General features: G+C 39.9%; 1 protein-coding gene and 1 pseudogene across 2 annotated transcripts in view; both read left to right on the forward strand.

The window, feature by feature from the left end:
- The window catches only part of LOC306776498 (transmembrane 4 L6 family member 1-like), a 111402-nt gene extending 103220 nt beyond the window's left edge, over nt 1-8182 (forward strand). Inside the window, exons 3-4 of the mRNA XM_079267209.1 lie at nt 6288-6430; nt 6857-8182. Of these exons, the coding sequence (XP_079123335.1) occupies nt 6288-6430; nt 6857-7055 (342 nt within the window). The 3' untranslated portion in view covers nt 7056-8182. The remainder of the gene's footprint in view (nt 1-6287; nt 6431-6856) is intronic.
- A 1238-nt stretch (nt 8183-9420) lies between these two features.
- Nucleotides 9421-20784, forward strand: LOC306776495 (ceruloplasmin-like; annotated as a pseudogene). Its single transcript has 24 exons — nt 9421-9581; nt 10413-10657; nt 10732-10944; nt 11414-11587; nt 11669-11760; nt 13315-13477; nt 13597-13735; nt 13980-14119; nt 14718-14858; nt 14976-15020; nt 15111-15325; nt 15589-15746; nt 15875-16087; nt 16543-16747; nt 17904-18043; nt 18182-18310; nt 18525-18631; nt 18747-18802; nt 18964-19035; nt 19469-19560; nt 19697-19836; nt 19937-19993; nt 20477-20582; nt 20684-20784. The product of its transcript is annotated as a ceruloplasmin-like (transcript).
- Nucleotides 20785-22774: the final 1990 nt, after the last annotated feature.

Consider the following 22774-nt stretch of genomic DNA (forward strand, 5'->3'; position numbering starts at 1 on the left):
AAAATGCATCTATCAGCTGTTTTTGATTTTTATTACGTTCTGCTGTCCCATTGGCCAGAACCATATACTTTTTCCTTTCTATAAGTTCACTTGAGACTGTTGTATTCATTTTGCTTTTAAGTTCTGAACAAAAAAAGAGAAAACACTCAGTACTTTTCATTTATTGAAGTCACAGGAGTATACAAAAATATACTTGACCATGTGGTCATTTCATAATAAGGTTATTTATGTCTCAAAATGACGTAAAAAATACAGATGAAAATACAGAAATTTAAAAAAATACAGAAATACACTGCATTATAACTTTACAGTAATATGCTGTTAAGTCATTTCACGGTATGAATACTGTAGAATTACAGGACATTGCTGGCAGCACTTTACTGTTATTTAACAGAGAAATTGTAGTGTAGGAATGTTTCTTTTATATTTATATTGAATGAGAGGACTACAGATGTTTGTTCCTCATAGTGAGAATTAAGCCTCCAGAGAGGCAGATACAAAGATTCATCACTTTACTTTGCAGCTCTGCAGAACGTTTAAGCCTCTTTAAGCTCATTGTTTTGGTTTAGGACACATTCACGGTTTGGTTCGGTGTCCCCACTCTCGTCAACAAGCAGCTGTTTTGAGCTGACACACCAATACAAATCCACTGAGCGCTGCCTGCTCGGCACCAAATAACGGACAGAAAGTGGAGCGGTCAGTGTCTAAAGCAGGATTCTCAAACTCGCCCGCAAAGGGCCGGTTGTAAATGTAACTACTCGTAACATATTGTTAAATAACTGTCTGCATTCACAGTTTAAAGTAGTCTTCAATGTGCTCACAATACATATCCATGTCAAATGTACAGTAACCAGTCAAAGAGCTGATTCTAACTGTTTAAGTGTCTCATAATTTTGACTTTCTATTTCATCATTTTGACTGTCAATCTCATAATTTTGACTTTCTATCTCAGAATTATGACTTTCTATCATAGTTATGACTTTCTATCTAATAACTTCGACTTTATATCTCATAATTTCGACTATGGGGATATTTTTATTATTATTAGTCTAACTTAAAAATTAAAAAATTAAAAGAAATAAAAAATGATTTTTTTTTTAAACTTTTTTTTTGCTGGCGGATTCGCGGGCCACATAAAATGATTAGGGCCGGGAGTTTGAGACCCCTGTCTTAAGACCGTTGAGAGTTGAGCCAAATTCTGACAATTTATATTTCCTTTATTAAATACTGTTCACAAACGAATTTGTAAATAAAATCACTGACCACTTATAAAGTGATCCGCACATACTCTAGTGTACGCCAAATTCCATTCCTTTATATCTCGAGAGATGCGTGACAGCCATTTCTCGCGACGTCGCTTGGATAGCTCCTTCGTGTCATTTCCTTGATGTGTAATGACCGCTGGCAAACGAAAGAATGATTTCTTGTCTATCAGCTCTGCTGCCACAACCAAAGACAGCACAAAAGTTCACCATGATCGATAGGTTATGCGACTCAGCCGTGCATGCCAGTGGCTTTGTGTGTACTCCAACATGGCCGACAGCTAAACTGTGACGTCACACGAGACCACTCCATTCTGTTCTATTCTATGAATTCACTATTTGCTGGTCCAGTGTTCAGCATGTTTTCACAAAACTCCACACATTATGACCCATTAGCAGTAATGATACAACACTGTATATTAAAAAAAATAATTTAGTCTATTGCTTTGCAGATATTTTAAATCATACATGCAACCAGTGGTGTATAGTAACGAAGTAGAAATACTTAGTTACTGTACTTAAGTAGTTTTTTTGGGTATCTGTACTTTACTTTACTACTTATATTTATGTTGACTTTTACTTTTACTTCACTACATTTTGCAAAGAAAACTGATACTTTTACTCCGATACATTTCCCCTGAAACCTTCGTTACTCGCTACAAAATCAAATCTATCTTTAGAAACAAAATGAATGATGAGAGCAGCGTCGGGGACTGTGGTGGAACACAGACTGCAAGCAAGCAGGTTTGGTGAATCAGTGGTCCTAGCAGCAAGTTAAATCATTGGTTAATCACGTTAATGCACAATTGCAAACAAGTGCTCTCAAAGCTGCGGCGTTTTGATTCCCAGTGATGCCAGGATGCTACATGCTATAAGCTAGCGGGCGACTACATGAGTATAATTCCACTCTACGATGACTGATTTCATGATGGAAGCAGAAATGGAAGCACCTGCTACTCCCGCAACAAACTACGGTGGTGACGAAGACCAACATCAGTGGATCGCTAGCGAGTTAGTGAGCTGAGGAAGTGTTGACAGTTGTGACGGGAGCCGAGAGAGCGCAGCGTTAGCATTAGCGTTAGCATTAGCATTAGCGTTAGCATTAGGGAAATCCTTCGCAGCTGTGCGCAAGCTGTCTGTGACGCTGAACACACCTCTACCTGCCTCAGCGGCCTGTGAAAGACTATTTAGCATAGCAGGACTAGTCTTCAGCCCAAGAAGAGCGAGACTGAATTCTCGCAATTTTAAAAACCAACTTCTTTTGAAGATGAACAGGACATTTTTCAGTTTCAAGTAATGACTGTGTTGCTGCTTTAGTATTGATCATGTTTTGATATTTGAGTCATGTTGTGGATGATAAGATGGAGTTATGATGGTAGCAGTCGCCCAATTGCAGATTCAGCTTGAGCAAAACCTTTGTATTCAAATCAGACCCATAGGAGTTTACAAGGCAGGTGTCCTTTCTCTAAACACTGACCTGATGCATCAAGTGGATATGTTTTGCTGAACATAATATTATGCATTTGTCCTCTACATCCTCTAGTCTAATGAGCAGACTTATAAACGCACTGTTACAACTCCTTCATAGTGTCATATTGCTTTTCAGAGAATTATGATGATAAGTTCATAGTAGATGCAAAAGTATACTTATGTACAATATATTATGTTGAACATTGTTGCTCCTGAATGGATCACAGCCAACCCAATTATGTTCAACACAGCTCCATGTCCTTGGTCATGGTGCCACAGCGCTTAAAAGAATAAACTTGATAATTCTCAAAATTCTGACCCTTTGCTTTTTTATTAACAGCATTTACTTGTACTTTTACTTTCAATGAACAGGTTATGATGTTCATTTAATGTTCAGGTTATGATGTACATTTAATATCAGAAAATTACTTTTGTACTTAAGTACTTTTGTACTTAAGTACAATAAATATCAGATACTTTAAGACTTTTACTCAAGTAGTATTCTAATAGGTGACTTTTTACTTTTACTGGAGTCGTTTTCCAGTAAGGTATCTTTACTTTTACTCAAGTATGGCTTTTGGGTACTTTATACACCACTGCATGCAACAAGTCACAACAAAAGTTTAAGCTGTTGCAAGTAACTCCACAAATGATCCTTTTAACATTGTTAAGCTGTCTCTGTTTGCAAATTCATATTCAAACGCTAATATGTTGCATCCTGTGTTCTGACAATGACACCCGAAGTCTGTTCCTGATGTCCACTCGACTCCGCCATTTTGTTTTGATTGCTGTCACTGCAGAACATCCCGCTTCACAAAGAGGAGGTTGGAAATGAAAGCAGGGTTTTCAGTGCTCTAGTGGCGATCTCAGGATATTCAGCCTCGAGTTTAATCCAAAACACCAGCAGAGTTGTGACCGAGACAAAGCGTCTTGACATGTCAAGAGGCACAGGTGGATGAAATTGCGAGAGAATTCGGTCATCTTTCAAAATAAAACTTCCTTCAGACTCTGATAATCAATAAAACGGAAATAATATAATATTTATTCTTCCTGTGCGGCCGGTACCGGTGGTTGGGGACCACTGCTCTAAACTAAAGCTAACCTCAGTTACTATAAACAATGATTCAATTATCAGTGAGGTTATGTCGGCCATATGATTAACATGCAGTAGATTCAGACTAAATCATCATGATGGGCCTTAATGTTGCCACCTGTCCTGTAAAATGCATCTATCAGCTGTTTTTGATTTTTATTACGTTCTGCTGTCCCATTGGCCAGAACCATATACTTTTTCCTTTCTATAAGTTCACTTGAGACTGTTGTATTCATTTTGCTTTTAAGTTCTGAACAAAAAAAGAGAAAACACTCAGTACTTTTCATTTATTGAAGTCACAGGAGTATACAAAAATATACTTGACCATGTGGTCATTTCATAATAAGGTTATTTATGTCTCAAAATGACGTAAAAAATACAGATGAAAATACAGAAATTTAAAAAAATACAGAAATACACTGCATTATAACTTTACAGTAATATGCTGTTAAGTCATTTCACGGTATGAATACTGTAGAATTACAGGACATTGCTGGCAGCACTTTACTGTTATTTAACAGAGAAATTGTAGTGTAGGAATGTTTCTTTTATATTTATATTGAATGAGAGGACTACAGATGTTTGTTCCTCATAGTGAGAATTAAGCCTCCAGAGAGGCAGATACAAAGATTCATCACTTTACTTTGCAGCTCTGCAGAACGTTTAAGCCTCTTTAAGCTCATTGTTTTGGTTTAGGACACATTCACGGTTTGGTTCGGTGTCCCCACTCTCGTCAACAAGCAGCTGTTTTGAGCTGACACACCAATACAAATCCACTGAGCGCTGCCTGCTCGGCACCAAATAACGGACAGAAAGTGGAGCGGTCAGTGTCTAAAGCAGGATTCTCAAACTCGCCCGCAAAGGGCCGGTTGTAAATGTAACTACTCGTAACATATTGTTAAATAACTGTCTGCATTCACAGTTTAAAGTAGTCTTCAATGTGCTCACAATACATATCCATGTCAAATGTACAGTAACCAGTCAAAGAGCTGATTCTAACTGTTTAAGTGTCTCATAATTTTGACTTTCTATTTCATCATTTTGACTGTCAATCTCATAATTTTGACTTTCTATCTCAGAATTATGACTTTCTATCATAGTTATGACTTTCTATCTAATAACTTCGACTTTATATCTCATAATTTCGACTATGGGGATATTTTTATTATTATTAGTCTAACTTAAAAATTAAAAAATTAAAAGAAATAAAAAATGATTTTTTTTTTAAACTTTTTTTTTGCTGGCGGATTCGCGGGCCACATAAAATGATTAGGGCCGGGAGTTTGAGACCCCTGTCTTAAGACCGTTGAGAGTTGAGCCAAATTCTGACAAGTTGAACCCGACTGAGTCTTAAATGGCCTGCAAACATTCGATTAGTGTGAAATAAGCAACACAGCCTCATGTTGCACATTTGTTTACGTCCCAGGCGATTTGTCTTTTAGGTGACGTCCATATGTACAATACTGCTTTCAACAAGGATGGTGATTGACAGGTGGGACAAAACATGTGTCGAGGCCAAGGTGCTGTATGTTTACTGTATGTATGTGCTGTATAAAACAATAATACAGTATGGGTGGTGATAATGATATGCTAGCTGCTAGCAAAGAGAAGCAGGATCAATAATCTTTTCTTGTAGTAGAATATGATTATTAGCCTAGCTTACGTAGCTTTAGCATCTATATATACTGTATATATAGGCCTACTACTATAACGATTTAATGTGTATCACTTCCTGCCATTTCAAATGATGAAAAAAAAATGCTGCTGTTCAGAAATGTAACTCTGTGTTTCCAGATGCTGGTTCCAGCTGTGGTCTTCATCACTCTGGGGAAATGTAACTGTTGTTGGAATGAGAGCTTAATGGTAAGGGACTTATTAAACCATCACACTCAAAATCCACAGGAGGTATATGCTAAGCTAAGTCTGCATCAAACACTCCAGGAGTAATGACACTGATGCTCAGCTGATGCTTAGCAGCATCCTCATTTCCCATGCTGCTCTCTAAACATATAAAAATACTTATACATTTCTGTTTGCTGCACACAGATCAAAATCACATCTTTCACGAATTGTAACTCTTAGTGTCCCCATTTTACTGCCATTTTGTTGTTTCTTTCTCACCACTTGGAGAATAATACTGAACAGTTGTCATTAAGCCAGACAACACTGTGTCCTTATGAGGTGGAATGTTAATGCTAATCAACTATAATAATTCTACAAGGGTCCCATTGTTACTCAAATCTCAACAAAGTAAGCTTGGCTCACACCATTCAAGCCACATGCACAGCTGCTGTTATGTGTGTGTGTGTGTCTATAGCAGTCTCTGTATCTGATCTATTAAACACATAAATGAAACCGTTAACATTTATACAGACAGGCATTCACACATACAGTCACAAAGGCATGCCAACACGTTCATGTTCTTCTATATAATCACTTTGTGTGTCTGTGTTGCTCTCCAGATGTGCGGGTCAGTGTTGGCAGCTGTGGTCGGCCTGGTGGGGTCTGGTTACTGTTTCGTCATATCAGGACTTGCCTTGGTGCAGGGTCCCCAGTGCTTCACTCCTTATGGATGGACGTACCCATTTGCAGACCAGGGGGGCAGGTAGAGAGATGCTGTGTGTGTGCGTGGGTGTTGGGGCATGGGGGGTTTATAAACAGAGAAGAATGTGTGTATACATGTCCTTAACTTTATATTTCACTGGTAAACAGAATGAACTGACTACAAACAACTGTAAAAATGTACAGTTTTACCCGTTGCCTTTTGTGGTAAATGTGACTAGGTGCCCTAATCTGGAAAACAATGGACTTTGCCTCCACTTTTTTTGTTAATTTCGTAAATGAGGACACCTTGTCATGTGTCGACTTATGTCATCAATGTATACTTAGAGACAACTCTCCCCCTTAGTATTTCAGTATTTTAAGAATGTGGTGCAGCACTCACAATGAGTTGTAACCAATGCAAAAAATATATAAAATATAAATGTAGTAAATGCTGTCCGTGATTGATCTTTCTCTCTCTGTGTCCCAGGTATCTCTTACAACCAGAGACGTGGTCACGGTGTCTTCAGCCGGTTCACATCGTGGAGTGGAACGTGACTCTGCTGTGTGTGTTGCTGGGCCTGGCTGTGCTTGAGTTCATCATCTGTCTGTTACAGCTGGGAAATGGTTTAGTCAACGCCATCTGCCGGCCCTGTTGCTACAAGCAGGAGTATAGTCTGAACGCGTAGATCAACACACACGTGTATGTAGACTCACCTGCTGAGACACAAGTGCCTGTGCACCCATAAACAAATCACACACGCAATATGTATGCACAGATACAGGACGTTAATGGACACACATGGAAGCGGAAGTCTGCACACACTGCACCATGTGTGCGAGTACAATTCAACCTTACTTAGACACACCTACAGTATCATGGACTTCTGACGGCCACGTCAGTGTAATCACTATATTTTCAAGCTTTTGATTTGCCCTTTTAGAGTGGCAAAAATCACGAGGCAGTCATTGATTATGATTATGATGATGAGCTTTTCTGGTGCAGAAGTCTCAACATTTCAAAGGCAACAGGTTATTAGTACATAATAATGTAGATATGTGTGTGAGCGTGTGTCCTGAATACTCCATAGAAAATACAGTAAACTTAAATAATAAAGACAAAGTAGACAATGATAACGACAATAATATCAATAATATTATTTAGTATGTTGTCCTATCCTACATGGGATAGGTTTCACTGAAGTAAGTAGCAGTGTGTGAAACTTTCATTTGCTTTTTTAAAGAAGAAGATACAAAAACAACTGTTCTCAAACTTGAGTGACAACTGTTCACTTCATGAAATTTACATTCTTAATTTCAAGGTTGCTCACTTTCTTTGTTATCATTATTGGCGGTATACTTTCTGTACCTTCAGAAACCCAATAACTACATTAACGTTTTTATTGCTTAAACAGATGATATTACACTTCAAACCAATGATATTAAACTAGTGTACTTAAGATGGCAGCCACATATGAGATAAGCTCTTGTGTCATTGGTGTTGCAAGGAGAGAAGCACATTTCCATTATTTGGTTGTTTATCCGCATCTTGGCTGACATGATTATCTGGATGCACCAGGAAGTGGTTGTTGTTGTTCCAACATTTATACACTGTTGGATCACTTAAGGATTACGAGCAGATTTTTATGTTTGTACATTTGTTTTAATTTTCAGAGCATTTTGTTGTAAATTGTTTTCTTTACGTCTTTCAGAAGCTAGATCAGTGTAAACAGACATTTTATATATGTTTTAGTGACATATTTTTTATAATGTTTGTTTGTTTGTGCCGCCTTTAATAAAAAAATGTCTATTTCCATTTTAAGTATCCAGTGAGTCATTAAGTTGAGGCTGATCTTTGTCCACAAAAACAGGTTCTCTTTTCATAATTGGCATATATATATATATATATCCTGTGTGTGTATATGTGTATGCATGCTTGACTCCCCTGCTGCACCTCCTCCAAACTGTTACTGGAAACAAAATGTTTCCATTAACTTATCTGGAGAAGGGGCCTTGCACAAATGCAATATTAGCTTACATTTAACAGTGTGTGTGTGTGTGTGTGTGTGTGTGTGTTTAAAGTGTCCTGGAGTTTCCAGAGTTGCCCGTTATTGATCGATGTCAGGACACAGACTGAGTAAATGTGGCCTCAGACCCTGCAGTCAAGTCCATCACAAGACATTTTTCAATTCTTTATCACACGGTGGCTGTGGGGAGAGTATTTTTTACTTTTTATGTCCATGTCACATTGTGAAAAAACTACTGCGCTTTAAACCTTAAAACAATGACAAACCAGTTTTGGTAGCAGAATTCATTGACCTTAATTGTCTTTAGGGGTAGGTGAAAGTACTTCAAATTAGTTTTAATTCAATTACTTAGCTTGGTTAGACTGATTTTGTGGATTAGGACAAACGCAAATCGAAACAACGGAATCAGATTTTTCTGTATCATTTTCAACCTTGCAGTTAATATTGGACAGCAGTAGTGACTGGATCAAAAGTCTGTGTTTTCATCACTGGCAAAAATCTTGCTTAGTCATGTGTACATGACTAAGCAAGATTTTTGGCTGCATTTCCACAAGCACGGAAAATATAACTGACTGTGGTACAGATCTGGCTTTCTATATTCTGACAAATATGAGATATTCTGCATAATGTCTGATGTAAATGTAAGTTAAATCTGATCTCTTCGTGGTTGTGCCATCAAATGTGGACATTGCAAAGAATAGCATGTTCTGTTCTTATGCAAATGTAACCTTTTGATCAAAAAGTCTGTCAGGGAACGCCCTCCCTTATCTCTGTGATGGGTTGGCTCAAACCCTGTCTGTTGGTCAGTGACCCCTCTGCCCTGCTTGGCTGTTCCCACCAGTCAGCTTAGGTAGTATAAAGACACACAGAGGGTCTAAAGCCTCTCAGACAGACTGACTTACAGCTGTCAGGTGTCTGCACTGCTTGTCTTCATCATTATCATCCTCTGGATCGCTCAACAGAATTAAAGAGTCATCGTCCTCCTTGGGCAGGTTATCAGTGGTAGTGCCAGCGCTATATCTTCAAAATGCAGCGACTGGGGTTAAGGGGAGTGTTGTTGCTGTGTTGTGCAGCAGTATGTGCGTCTGGGATGAGGAGAGAGTACTTCCTCAAGATAGAGGAAGTGTCTTGGAACTATGCCCCAAGTGGGATGAACATCATTCAAAACCGCACACTGCAAGAGGATGAGTGAGTACAAACTTAGTACATTGTCTTGATTACGTTGGAAAGATTATGTTGTCTTTCCAATAGCCACTTCACCCCCATACCATGATCTCAATTAAGATGCATGGATGTTTGAGCATTGTCATTTTTTGACCCACACTGCTCAACAATTTAACCTTCAATGTCAAGTATTGCAATATTATTACGACAATCTTCACTGTTGTGTGAAAACCTTGTATCTCGAAAGAAGGCAACTTTTAAAGACATGACAAATAGCCTTACTTTAACACTTATTCCATCTCTTCATCAAAGAAAAATTCAGTGTCACCACGTGTAGTGCAGAGTTTCCTTTGGAGAGTGATTCTTTATATTTGATGTGCTTTCTGTGCAAAATGCATTTTACATGTTTACTTTTACCCATTTAACCAATTACTTATGTTTCATGTGAACTATTTATTTTGTAATTTTTAACCTCTCTGCTCAGCATGCTTTAAAAAAAAAGAAGAAGAAGAAGAAGAAACCGCAGTAATGAATTGTGTTCCACAATTAATACATTTATCGAAATAATCTAAATAATAAGACCGTTTGTGGTTAAAATCATGTCCGATCATGAGCAGTGTTTGTGGGTAAAAAAGGTATATTGTACATGCTCACTCACTGTCATACTGTCACGACTTACTGGGAAACTTGATTAGATCAGAGCCATCGTTAATGTTATGAGTTACACCTCTGCTTTCCCTAAAATCACAAATCAAAATGTCTGATGTGAAAAGGCCCTAAAATTTTTAGCCAATCACAGGTTTTTGTAATATTTTAACTGCAACCCATAATAATCCTCGTTCTCTGTCTCTGTAGAGAAGCCTCCGTCTTTTTAAAGAAAGGCCCCCAGCGCATTGGCTCCGTCTACAAGAAGGCTGTGTATAAGCAGTACAGCGACGCCACCTACAGGACAGAGGTGGTGAAGGCGGAGTGGCTGGGCTACCTGGGACCCCTGTTGATGGCCGAGGAGGGAGACACAGTGACCGTCCACCTGAATAACACGGCAAACAGACCTTACAGCATCCACTCACATGGACTGAACTACAGCAAGGGCAATGAGGGTGAGGCATTAATGAATCGATGGGCAGCCTTAACAGGCTGATATATGTGTGACTCTGTGTGCTTGTATCTTCAGGAGCCCTTTACCCAGACGGTACTGGTCCAGAGCTGAAGCGTGATGACTCAGTGGCTCCTGGTACAACAGTGACATATGAGTGGAACCTCCCAGAGAGCCACAGCCCAACATTAGAGGACAGCAACTGCCTGACCAGATTCTACCACTCCCACGTTAACCCACCAAAAGACATCAACTCAGGACTGATGGGACCCCTCATTGTCTGTAAGAGAGGTACTGGAACCTTTTTTAACTTATCTGGTGACGGAACTTAAGTACATTTATTTAACTGATGTAATATTTTCAGGTACTTCTGCTTTAGTTTTAATTTTCTGCTTCTATATCGGCTACTTCCACTCCATTCCATTTCAGAGGGAAATGTTGTACTTTCTGTACTTTCTGTGGTTTATTCTGAAGGGGAAACCTACTTTAAGGCCCAAACAACGTTTCCCTCATTTAACTTCTTACTATCAACTTATCAATTTTTGAGCCAATCGTTTCACCACAAATTAAACTATCAAAAATATTGCTGGATTCTTGTCAAATCTGTGAGATCAGCTGTGGCAATACCAAAAAGCAGCATCCAAAATAGTAAGAAGTTAATTGAGAAAATAGTTGTGTAGGGGCACTACTTACTGTAGGTTTCCCCTTCAGTACATTAATGCATGTTATCCTAAAATGTCCTCTCTCCACTCCTCTGTAGGAACCCTGGACCTGCATGGAGACAGCTCAGGAGACTATCTGTACGCTCTGCTCTTCATGGTGTCAGATGAGAACTTCAGCTGGTACCTGGACGACAACATCAGGACGCACATTACAAATCCTGCCAGTGGCCTGAAGGAGGATGAAGATTTCATTGAGAGCAACAAAATGCACGGTGAGTGGTAGTATCCAGGTACACATACGCATACTCATATGCATACACATACAAATACCTTTAACTCTGATTTAATTGCAGGTATAAATGGTTTTCTGTATGGTAACCTGCCTGGACTGAGCATGTGCCAAGGCAAGAAGATCCACTGGCATATGATTGGCTTAGGCAATGAGGTAAATATTGTATTTTTAATATCATCATCATCATCATCATTATTATTACTGTTGTTAATAGTTGTATTATTATTGTATAGTATTATTGTACTATTACTATTATTAATGGTATTGTTATTATTATTATTATTATTATTACTCCCACGAATCAGAATATTGTTCTAGTTGCATGTGTCATATTTTAAAAAAAAGTCTTAATTGAGGCACATAACCAACCAAAGTTCAAAATATGCAACTAGCCCTTTAATCCTTTAATTTTTCATTTTCATATTTTCCACGAAGATCATGCGATCGGTCGCGTGTGTGTGCGCATGTGTGTACACCCTTAAGTGAGTGAGTGAGTGAGTGAGAGAGTGAGTGTGTGAGTGAGTGTGTGAGAGAGTGAGTGTGTGAGTGAGTGAGTGTGTGAGTGAGTGTGTGAGTGAGTGAGTGAGTGAGTGTGTGTGTGTGAGTGAGTGAGTGAGTGAGTGTGTGAGTGAGTGAGTGAGTGAGTGAGTGTGTGAGTGAGTGAGTGAGTGAGTGAGTGAGTGTGTGAGTGAGTGAGTGAGTGAGTGTGTGAGTGAGTGAGTGAGTGTGTGAGTGAGTGAGTGAGTGTGTGAGTGAGTGAGTGAGTGAGTCTGTGAGTGAGTGAGTGAGTGTGTGAGTGTGTGAGTGAGTGAGTGAGTGAGTGTGTGAGTGAGTGAGTGAGTGAGTGAGTGTGTGAGTGAGTGTGTGAGTGAGTGAGTGAGTCTGTGAGTGTGTGAGTGAGTGAGTGAGTGTGTGAGTGAGTGAGTCTGTGAGTGAGTGAGTGAGTGAGTCTGTGAGTGAGTGAGTGAGTGAGTCTGTGAGTGAGTGAGTGTGTGAGTGAGTGAGTGAGTCTGTGAGTGAGTGAGTGAGTGAGTGAGTGTGTGAGTGAGTGAGTGTGCGCCTCTGTGTCTCCCCTCGGCTAATCTTGCATTCTGCTGCAGCAAACAATGATATTTTTGGGTGCCCATGGCTGCATGCTTAAGAGCCTCTCGTGGTTGTGATGACTCACACTGTCTACAAACAACTTTCACAACTATTTTATACGGCCATTGGCTGCCTGCTGGCTCGTCACTCACTGCTCTCAACCATTTTGGGGTGTTTTCATTCAATCACACAATACAGCAGTGGTCGTAGCAGACCCGTCTTGCCGAGATCTGCTTTCTACTGAGTGAACCTTTTGTAGTTATTGTCTGATTTGTCTTTTTGAGCACATTTAGAAGAAGCTCAAGCTTTGTCTGACTGGGCCTATATTGACAATATGTTAACGTATACTAACAATACCAAGTACCTGTAATAGGACTCACATTTATTGTCTGAGTGCATGCAGTTCTAGTTCTCATTTTGTTGGTGAAAGTCTGAACAGTAACCGTCACATTTACAATTGCATCTGGCCTCTGTTGACAGTTTGTTGAAAAAACTAAATTTGTGAACATGTGTTACTTTTTTGCAGGGCTGCTAAACTGGACTCACAATAGCCCACATCATGTCTTGGTGTTAGCAGCAAGCACCTGGTCTTAACCCAGTTTAAATCTATTTTATCTGCAACAGGTGGACATGCATTCAGTTCATTTCCATGGCCAGATCCTGACCACTCAGAACCACCACACAGACATAATCAGTCTTTTCCCCGGCTCCAGCACTACAGCTGAAATGGTAGCTGACAACCCTGGACACTGGCTGCTGACGTGCACTGTCAATGACCATTTGATGGGTGAGCCGACTTCCTTAATTCTTAATTTGATTCAAGCAAGTCCTTGTGTCACCCAGTTGGATAATGAACAAATTTGTTTAGTATTTCTTTGTGAGTTTTTGTTTTGTGGTTTTGTCCAGCTGGAATGCAGGCTCTGTTTGAGATCAAGAAGTGTTTCCCCAACGTCCACAAGGCCCAGCCACACGGTGAGCTCAGACCGTTCTTCATTGCTGCTGAAGAGGAAGTCTGGGACTACGCTCCTACGCCACCTACTGATGGGTTGGTTACTGCACACACACACGCACGCACGCACGCACGCACGCACGCACACACACACACACACACACACACACACACACACACACACACACACACACACACACACACACACACACACACCTACACACACACACACACACACACACACACTCTCACAGAAATTGTCCAGGCTAATCTTCATGATTCTGTAAGAGACCTGCTAATAATTTGTATTGTGTGTTTGTGTGTGTGTGTGTTTGTGTAGTGAAGCAGATATGTTTGTAACTAGAAGTCAAAACCGTATTGGAAGCCGCTATAAGAAGGTTCGCTATGTGGACTACACGGACATTACCTTCACAACAAAGATGCTACGCAGCCCAGCAGAGCTACACCTTGGAATTCTGGGTAATCCAGGCTGGGCAGGGGTTGGTTGCACTTTTTTTTCCAGAGTCAGCGATGCTCTGGAGGCACAAATAAACTCAAATTAGTACAGCCAAACATGCTTATTACTCAATGAAAAATGCTATATATCGATAGTATGGTATGTAACGAAATATATTATATGTCTTGCTCCCCTTTCTGGTTAAAACTTTCCATACAATATTGGACTGTTTCATCATTGACTAATCTGCAGATTACTTTTTCATTTTTTATTCATCACAACTTCCCAAACATTTTCAAATTGCTTGTTTAGTCCAACCAACTGTCCCAAACAAACAAAGATATTTGGGTTACAACTAAAAACAGCTTTAAAAAAAATTCTTCTGACCTTCTTAGCTTTGTTATTGTTGAAGGAGGTCCAAAATATGAACAAAGGTTCATATTTTGGACAGACTTCGTCAGATCACTTCAACAACAGTTTGCCAGTTCCAACACTAATGTTTGAAATATGTCGGCAGGATTTTGTTAACATGATGAGATATCTCCCAACATAGTGTCATCTAATGGTCCTTTGTCCTAAATGTGTGCTTGTGTGTCCATTTGTGTCCATCCATGTCTCCAGGTCCTGTGCTGCGAGCTGAAGAGAAGGACACTATCAAGGTGGTGTTTAAGAACAAAGCCAGCCGGCCTTACAGTATACAGCCTCATGGTGTTCAGTACAGTATAGAACAGGATGGGACGCTCTATCACAATGAACTGGAAGGTTAATACAAGCACATGCACTCACACTGTTATCAATGTACTAGATTATACTTTAGACACTTTCTTATCTTGTTTTATGTCTCCGTCTTTCCTGCCCTACACTTCTTCTCCTCCTCAGAGTCCCATACAGCAAAGAAACTGCGGGAGTTGAAGAGGGAACCAAGTGAGCTAAAAGCTGGAATATTACAGTGCCAGTCTAAGTTAGCATGCATTAACATCATTATAATATTCCTCTTTCTTTTAATACATTTAGGAGTGGTGACCCCTCCCCCAGCTGCTCTAGTCAGACCTGGAACGTTGCACAGCTATGAATGGACGGTGCCATTGGGTGCTGGTCCAGTCCAAGGGGAGGCTGACTGTCTGACCTATCTGTACTACTCTGGAGTGGACCCTGTTAAAGACACCCACTCTGGACTGGTTGGACCGCTCCTTATCTGTCGTCCTGGATCACTGAAAAAAGGAATACAAGTAAGAAGAGGGCATCACTAAACTTATGTTTGATCAGGTCACATCCCATTAAATCTGGTGTTTCCAGTTATGATTTGGGGGATATTTGCAGTATATGTGGACCTAAATCTGATACATATCTGGCTTGTGGCAAGAAGGCTGGAGAACAGCTTCAATAGAGGTCTGCCATAGAGGGACACAGAAAACTGAAATGACTGAAATGTATTGATGAAATCACAATTAGACACCTTTCCTCCTGATCCTTCTCTCTTCTCCTCATGTAGAAAAACTATAAAAAAAGAGTTCCACCTCATGGCCACTGTGTTTGACGAGAACCTGAGCTGGTATCTGGATGAGAACATTATGTCCCTAACCCCTGCTCCCATAGAGCCTCCTTTTAACAAGGAGGACGATGGCTTTATCGAAAGCAACAAGATGCACGGTGTGTAGGCGACGCACACTCACACACTGATCACTGGCAGCTCAGCTCAGCTTAGCTTTTTCCCTTCATGATTTTATCATTTTTGAGCTAATCACTGTATGTTTTGTTTCTGTGTCTTTCTCTTTTAGCAATCAATGGCTTTGTGTATAGGAACCTCCCAGGCCTGACCATGTGTAAGGGGGATACGGTAACATGGCACGTGTCAGGACTGGGTTCAGAGACGGACATCATCAGCCTTTACTTCCAGGGAAACCGCTTCATCTACCGCCAGAACAGACGAGACACCATCAGCGTCTTCCCTCACATCTCACACACTGTCACTATGGAGCCAGACAGCATGGGTATACATCTCTCTGTCTCTCTCTGTCTCTCTCTCTCTCTCGCTCTCTGTCTCTCTCTCTCTCTCTGTCTCTCTCTCTCTCGCTCTCTGTCTCTCTCTCTCTCTCTCTGTCTCTCTCTCTCTCTCTCTCTGTCTCTCTCTCTCTCTCTGTCTCTCTCTCTCTCGCTCTCTGTCTCTCTCTCTCTCTCTCTGTCTCTCTCTCTCTCGCTCTCTGTCTCTCTCTCACGCACACATGATTGTACTTCTTACTTGTGAGAACCTTCAGTGACATTGTTACAACTTTGTTTTGATCTCACAATTCAAACTGAATGAGAATATAACGTGTGTGTGTGTGTGTGTGTGTGTGTGTGTGTGTGAGAGACCGAATGATTTCAAACATTGGGTGTCTGGGATAATTATTGAGCCGAACGTGTACATTGTGTATTTCTGTACATATGATGATTGTGTTTGTTTCAGGTCAGTTTGAAGTGGTGTCAGCCACAGTGAACCATTACCGTGGTGGGATGAGAGCCAACTACACGGTAGCGAAGTGCAGCATATTTCAGCGTCAGGGTGAGACTATGTTGCGCTCAAAAACCTACTACATCGCTGCCATGGAGATGGACTGGGACTACTCTCCAAACCGTACCTGGGAGGCTGAGATGTTCCGCGGTCATGAGAAGTACAGTACCACCTGCACACACCAATTTTCTTTTTTCCCCTAAGATGTCAAAGTCATGACCCGACCTACTCTGCCTGTGTATGAGGAGATAGCTTGGTTGGGGTTAGGGTAATATCAGGGTAAGCCAATCAGAGGCAGAGTAGGGCGGGTCATGCCTTCGCCATCGTCGGAAAAAAATATCGTCCCCTGCACATGTACAGCATGAAAACAGTTGCTTACAAATATCTGGACTTCTGCGGACAGTTGGCGGCAAAATTGGCCTCCAAAGATTGATGACAGCGGAAACCATGCACTACCTTAACATGCATGCAGTTTATTTTATTATACAAACATTGTATAAAACTTGAAGGATAAGATAAATGTTGATTCCCTGAATATTTCTTACTGTCCACAAATGTCAGAAAAAGACCAAAACCAGCAATGCAATTGATCTGACTAAGAGGTATTGCCTTTTAAGCTTGATGCATCTTAGACCTCAAGTTTTGCCCCAAAACTATTAAAAAACCCATCAATGAGCCATATTGTTGCTGTTGGTGAGATGTTACTTCAGTACAAACACACATTATTTTTGAGTCAATCCCACACACCGGCATGCAGCTGAGCACCAGACATGGAGTAATCCGTATAAAAATGGTGCCCAACAAGTTCTCTGTGTACTCCTGTTTGAGTAAAGTTTTCTTAAAATTCCCAGCTGTTTTAGAAAATGGAGCCTTTTGAAAATGAGATTATTTATTGGAGACGTGTTTATTAAAGGTCTTGCGAAGGAACCAGAGGGGCTGAGAGATGGACTAACACATTGTTGGTTTTGGTGTTTTCATGGGATTTTTTAACAATGAGAAAAATGTACAGTAGAATACCACCAGTCTTATCCTTTAAATCTAACTTTGCACTTTTATAAAACTTCTCTCCTTACTATTTCATTTAACTCTGCTCAGTTATTTATGTCAAGATGAAATAATATTGCACCTAATGTTTTTTGTTGTCTTTAGTGTTTTGTATCTTTTGATAACCAAACAGCAAACACAGATTCATGCAGAAACACATTTACATGCAAATGGAAGTGAATGCTTAAACACATCCGCATGAGGTGATTGTACCATAAACACACACAACATTTAATCCTTTGCAAAATAAGCCCGTCTCTCTCCCTCCGCAGCCCTGCTTCTGTCTTCCTGGACCAGCAGGGTGGGTTTATCGGCTCCCGTTACAAGAAGGTGGTCTACCGCCAGTTCACCAATAACAAATTCACCAAGCAAGTGGAAAGAGCAGCTGATATAGAACACCTCGGCATCATGGGTAGGCTCTCAGCCAGGGCAGCAGGAATGCACAAACTGTGATTGTAATATAAAAGCCACAAATACTATGTATAAAACATCTTGGATTTATGTTCCAGCTGGATTGGTCTTGTAATCAAAACACTTTCCCGTCTTCCAGGTCCAATAATTCACGCTGATGTGGGAGACAAGGTGACGGTGGTTTTTAAAAACATGGCGTCCAGGCCTTATTCCATCCACGCCCATGGAGTCAAGACAGAAATCCCGGCAGTTCATCTCACCCAACCAGGTAGTGTGTCTACCTGCTTGCAGACCATCAAGAAATATTGGAATTAATCCCAGAATGCAACATTTTAATTGTAGATTTACTTCATTATTATTGTGTAACAAAGTTACAATTTTCTGAGAATACCAAAAGGACTCTGCAAAGGTCCTTCACTTAGCTCTAATATACTTTTTTCACATAGTATAGGATTCAATACCTAGAAACATGTCTTTCCTAGGTGAGACTTACTCCTACCAGTGGTACGTTACAAAGAATACAGGACCAACCACAGAGCAGGAGGAGTGCTTTGTGTCAGCATACTACTCCACTGCTGATGTTACCAAGGTACGCCACACACACGCACACACGCGCACACACACACACACACCCACACACACACACACACACACACACACACACACGCACACACACACACTTACCTCGCCTCCCTGCCTAACAGGACCTGTACAGCGGTCTGATTGGTCCGTTGGTGATCTGTCGCCGTAGCTGGGGCAGGTGAGTGTCTCTGCATCATTTCATGCAGCATGTACTGTGTGCGTGTGTGTTTTCAAGGTATGATGAGGCAGGAATGAATTTTTGTTCTGTATCACAAAACAATATTATAAAGTATTTTATAGAGTGCTAATTTACAGCTTTATAAACTGTGTTTCTTTCAGGAGTCTTGGTATGAAAAAGCAAGTGGAAGAGTTCGCGCTGCTTTTCCTGGTTTTTGATGAGAATGAAAGTTGGTAAGTGGAGTCTAACCTTAAAACTAACTATGAACTGTTTAGACCTTTAGTAGTTAAGGTGTCTAATTTCAATGCAAAACTGATTTTGTCCCTTTACTTCATGGTATCTAAAAAAATGTTTTATATTCTGAGGTTTTGAAATTGTCTGAAATGTATGCCGCCACCACCATACAATGGAATTGATTGGAATTTCAATTATGGTAATTAACACTGTCAATTTGAAATACTTACTTTCTGTAAACCCTCTCACAGATAATCAGGATAATCCACACACTTTAATAATGTCAACATTTTCCGTTTAGAGAATTTCATCAGTAGATGGTTCAACAGTGAAGTTTATATGCAATTTTATCGGGTCCCACCTCATATCCTTTTATTATTATTATTATTATTATTATTATTATTATTAATATTGTTATTATTATTATTCCAGGTATCTGGATGAAAATATCAGGACCTACATCAGGAACCCTCGCACAAACTTGAAGGATGATGAAACCTTTATAGAGAGCAACAAGATGCATGGTGAGATAAAGATAATCTTTATCAAAATAAACGGCATCATTTTGACCGATGGTATTTTTTTTTACTTTCGATGTCGATCGAAATATTCTTCATGTCTTTCCAATATGTTTGTTTGTGTGCTTTTCTGTATATGCAGCCATCAATGGTTATATGTATGGAAATCTGAATGGTCTAAACATGGAGGTGGGTGATAAGGTGTACTGGTACCTGATGGGAATGGGCAATGATGTGGACATACACACCGCACACTGGCATGGGCACAGTGTGGAATATAAGGTATACAAGACAAACAAACTTGCAAGACATGCCTACACAATCACACATTACGCAAACTAATACACACAAATTCCAACTATTTTTTGCTCTTTCTCTCCAGCTGGGTGGAGGTCCTCATCGTACGGATGTGTATGAGCTGTTTCCACCAACCTTTCAGGTAAAACCTCAAAACATCCTGACGTGGCATCAACTGATTTAATTTGTCTTATTATATTCACAACTTCAAGGGATCAGTGTCGTAAAAGGTTATTGTTCATCATCCATTGGATTGTAAAATATATTAAAATATTATCTTCTCTTAAAACAGGTTACAAAATTCATATAGACACACCAAATAAGGAATACAGATTAACTTAAAATATTTTTTGCTCACTTTTAAAAAAGGAAATCAGGTAAAAGTATTGTTTTAATTGTGCTGCTGCATATATGATATAAGTGTTCCTTTGCCAATCCTACCATCTTTAACAGCAAATATATATATATATATATATATATATATATATATATAGAACTTAAAATGTTAGAACATTTTGCATCAGTTAGTTGCAGGAAAACTGGATTCTGTCGGTTCAGTGTTGTCAAACATGAATAAAAATGAAACTTGTGACTCACTTGACGTTTCCATCCTCTCCCTGTTCAGACTGTAAAGATGCGTCCTGAGTATCCTGGTTCCTGGCTGCTCCACTGTCACGTCATTGACCACATTAAAGGTGGCATGGAGGCGATGTATACTGTTACTGAGAAAGGTAAGAACACTAATTGGGCAGGGACATGAATTCAGGCTTGGAGAAATGCGAGATAATGAGTATGCTGTGCAAAGAGTGACATGTTTGTTTCTCGTCAACAGCAAAGAAGAAGGGAATCTTTGGCTGAACAGTTGAGAAAAAAGGATAGAAGACAGCCGAGATGAGCTGACATTTTATTTCAGGACCCAATTCATTAAACGCTCTTCATAAACTCATCTTAATGTGAACGGTTACTTGTGCAGATAATTACATCTCAGAATAGACATCACAATTCATAAATAATAAAATGTGCATTTTTAAAATTGTCTATCTGCTTTGATATTTTCCCAAATGACACTGAAGCCTGTAAGAATACTGAAAAAAATAAAGAAAAATGTAAAATGAATGAACAGTTCTATATAACTGTTATGTGTGGCATGTAATGACAGCAGTCGGGCAGCAGGGGGCACTGTAGCCGTAGAGTTGCACTGTGTGCGGAAACTAAAATCATTTGTAACACAAGTGAACATTGTTGTCTTCAGCGATGTAACTCACATAACACATCAGCAGGGGAAACATGTATCCTTTGGAATAACCTTTTGAGTGATTACTGTGAGGTAGGGATGTAGTGTTGCCTTGCGCATGATTTTAGCTGGTGCCCATTGCATCGCAACCAATCATTGTGTTCATACACTCACACACAAACTGCTCAGCTTTATGTCTTTCAGAGCACTTAAAAAAACATTTTTATGTTTTAATATTATGTTGTAGGTTATTCCCTAAATACCTGAATAGTCTTTCCAACTTTCCCTAATGAATTTAAGATGGGAGTAACTGACGCTGTTCATTATTAGGGTGATTGGCAACCCAGCAAATACGGCCTATTTAATAGGCTAGTTATGTTGTCGTGGGATTCTTTGTAATAATAGCATCAAAATAGTATTTGTAAAAATAAAAAATTTAGATTTTCTTTCATTCCAACATTATAACTCAAAACCCCTAGTAGGCTGAACAACATTTACTGAAAAAGCATGCAGTACATGTTCTCTAGAGGTCTCATGCTTGGAGGGGTAAAAGAGAAAACTTAGGACTGAAACAAATGTTAGCCTAATGATGTACGGTTAGGTTTCACAAGCATGTACATGAAAGCCACCGGAAACCTGCAATCAGGATATCAAGTTGTTCATACTTTGACACAAGCAAGGGTTCAGTCTGATCCACCAGTGGATTGCAGTAATATCACTTTAATGCATATTTAGCAACATCAGCAGTCTACGACCTGCAAGGCTGCATCTCTACAGCTACAGACCAGTGTGAAGCAGCTCAGATGTCGCTGATGCATGTGTCTGTCTGTAACTGCTGGGCTATGTCTTTTTGATGCAGTGTGATCATCTGACTTTCTACAAACATTATACACAATAACACTTTAAGTGCACTGGAGGGATGCAGGAGTAACACATGCTCGGCTTGACTTGACCAATATGTTTAGATGAAACTAAGGAAGCGATTTAGAAAAGCAACTGACAGTTCCTCTTTTCATCCAGCTGATGTCACTGCGAACTAGGAAATTTGGATCCACCTCTGACTTTTCAAGATGATGCAACTATAAGCCTTTGACCTTGTCAGTGTCCCACAGAGGAACCTTTGAGAGGGGATCCATTAGGAGCAGTTAGTCCGCAAGTACTGATGAGAAATTGAATGGCTTCAATCTCTCATACACATCTGTGTGCCACGTGTCCTGCAAATCCTGTGAGCGGTGTCTATGATTCCTGGAGTCTAGTGTCACAATGAAAGTGCTCGACAAGGCAGTCTAGAATCCTGGAAGTTAATCCCAAAATAGAAGATGCTATGAATCATTTTAGCATGTCCCAGACTCAGATAAAATCCTCAAATATATTCAAATAAATATGCAGTTTGACAGGCTTGTGAGGAGCCACTTTATTCTGACTTTGCCCCTTTTTCATTGTTCAAAGGGATCTGATATTGTGAGGATCAGCTATCATCACCAAACACACACACATACCAAACACGTAGAAGCTCACACACTCACTGAACTGAGAGCAGATCAGTGTCTTAGCAGCCACCTGCAGTGCTCCATTAGCTGACTAGGAAATGGAATTTAAAAGATTCAGACCATGAAATGTGGCCAATAATGCCAGCTCTGATCTAAACCTGTACTGCATCTCAATGATGTGCCAAACTGTTCTGTCATA

The sequence above is a fragment of the Melanostigma gelatinosum genome (genome assembly GCF_949748355.1).
Source record: "Melanostigma gelatinosum genome assembly, chromosome: 4".
In the NCBI taxonomy this organism is placed as follows: Eukaryota; Metazoa; Chordata; class Actinopteri; order Perciformes; family Zoarcidae; genus Melanostigma; species Melanostigma gelatinosum.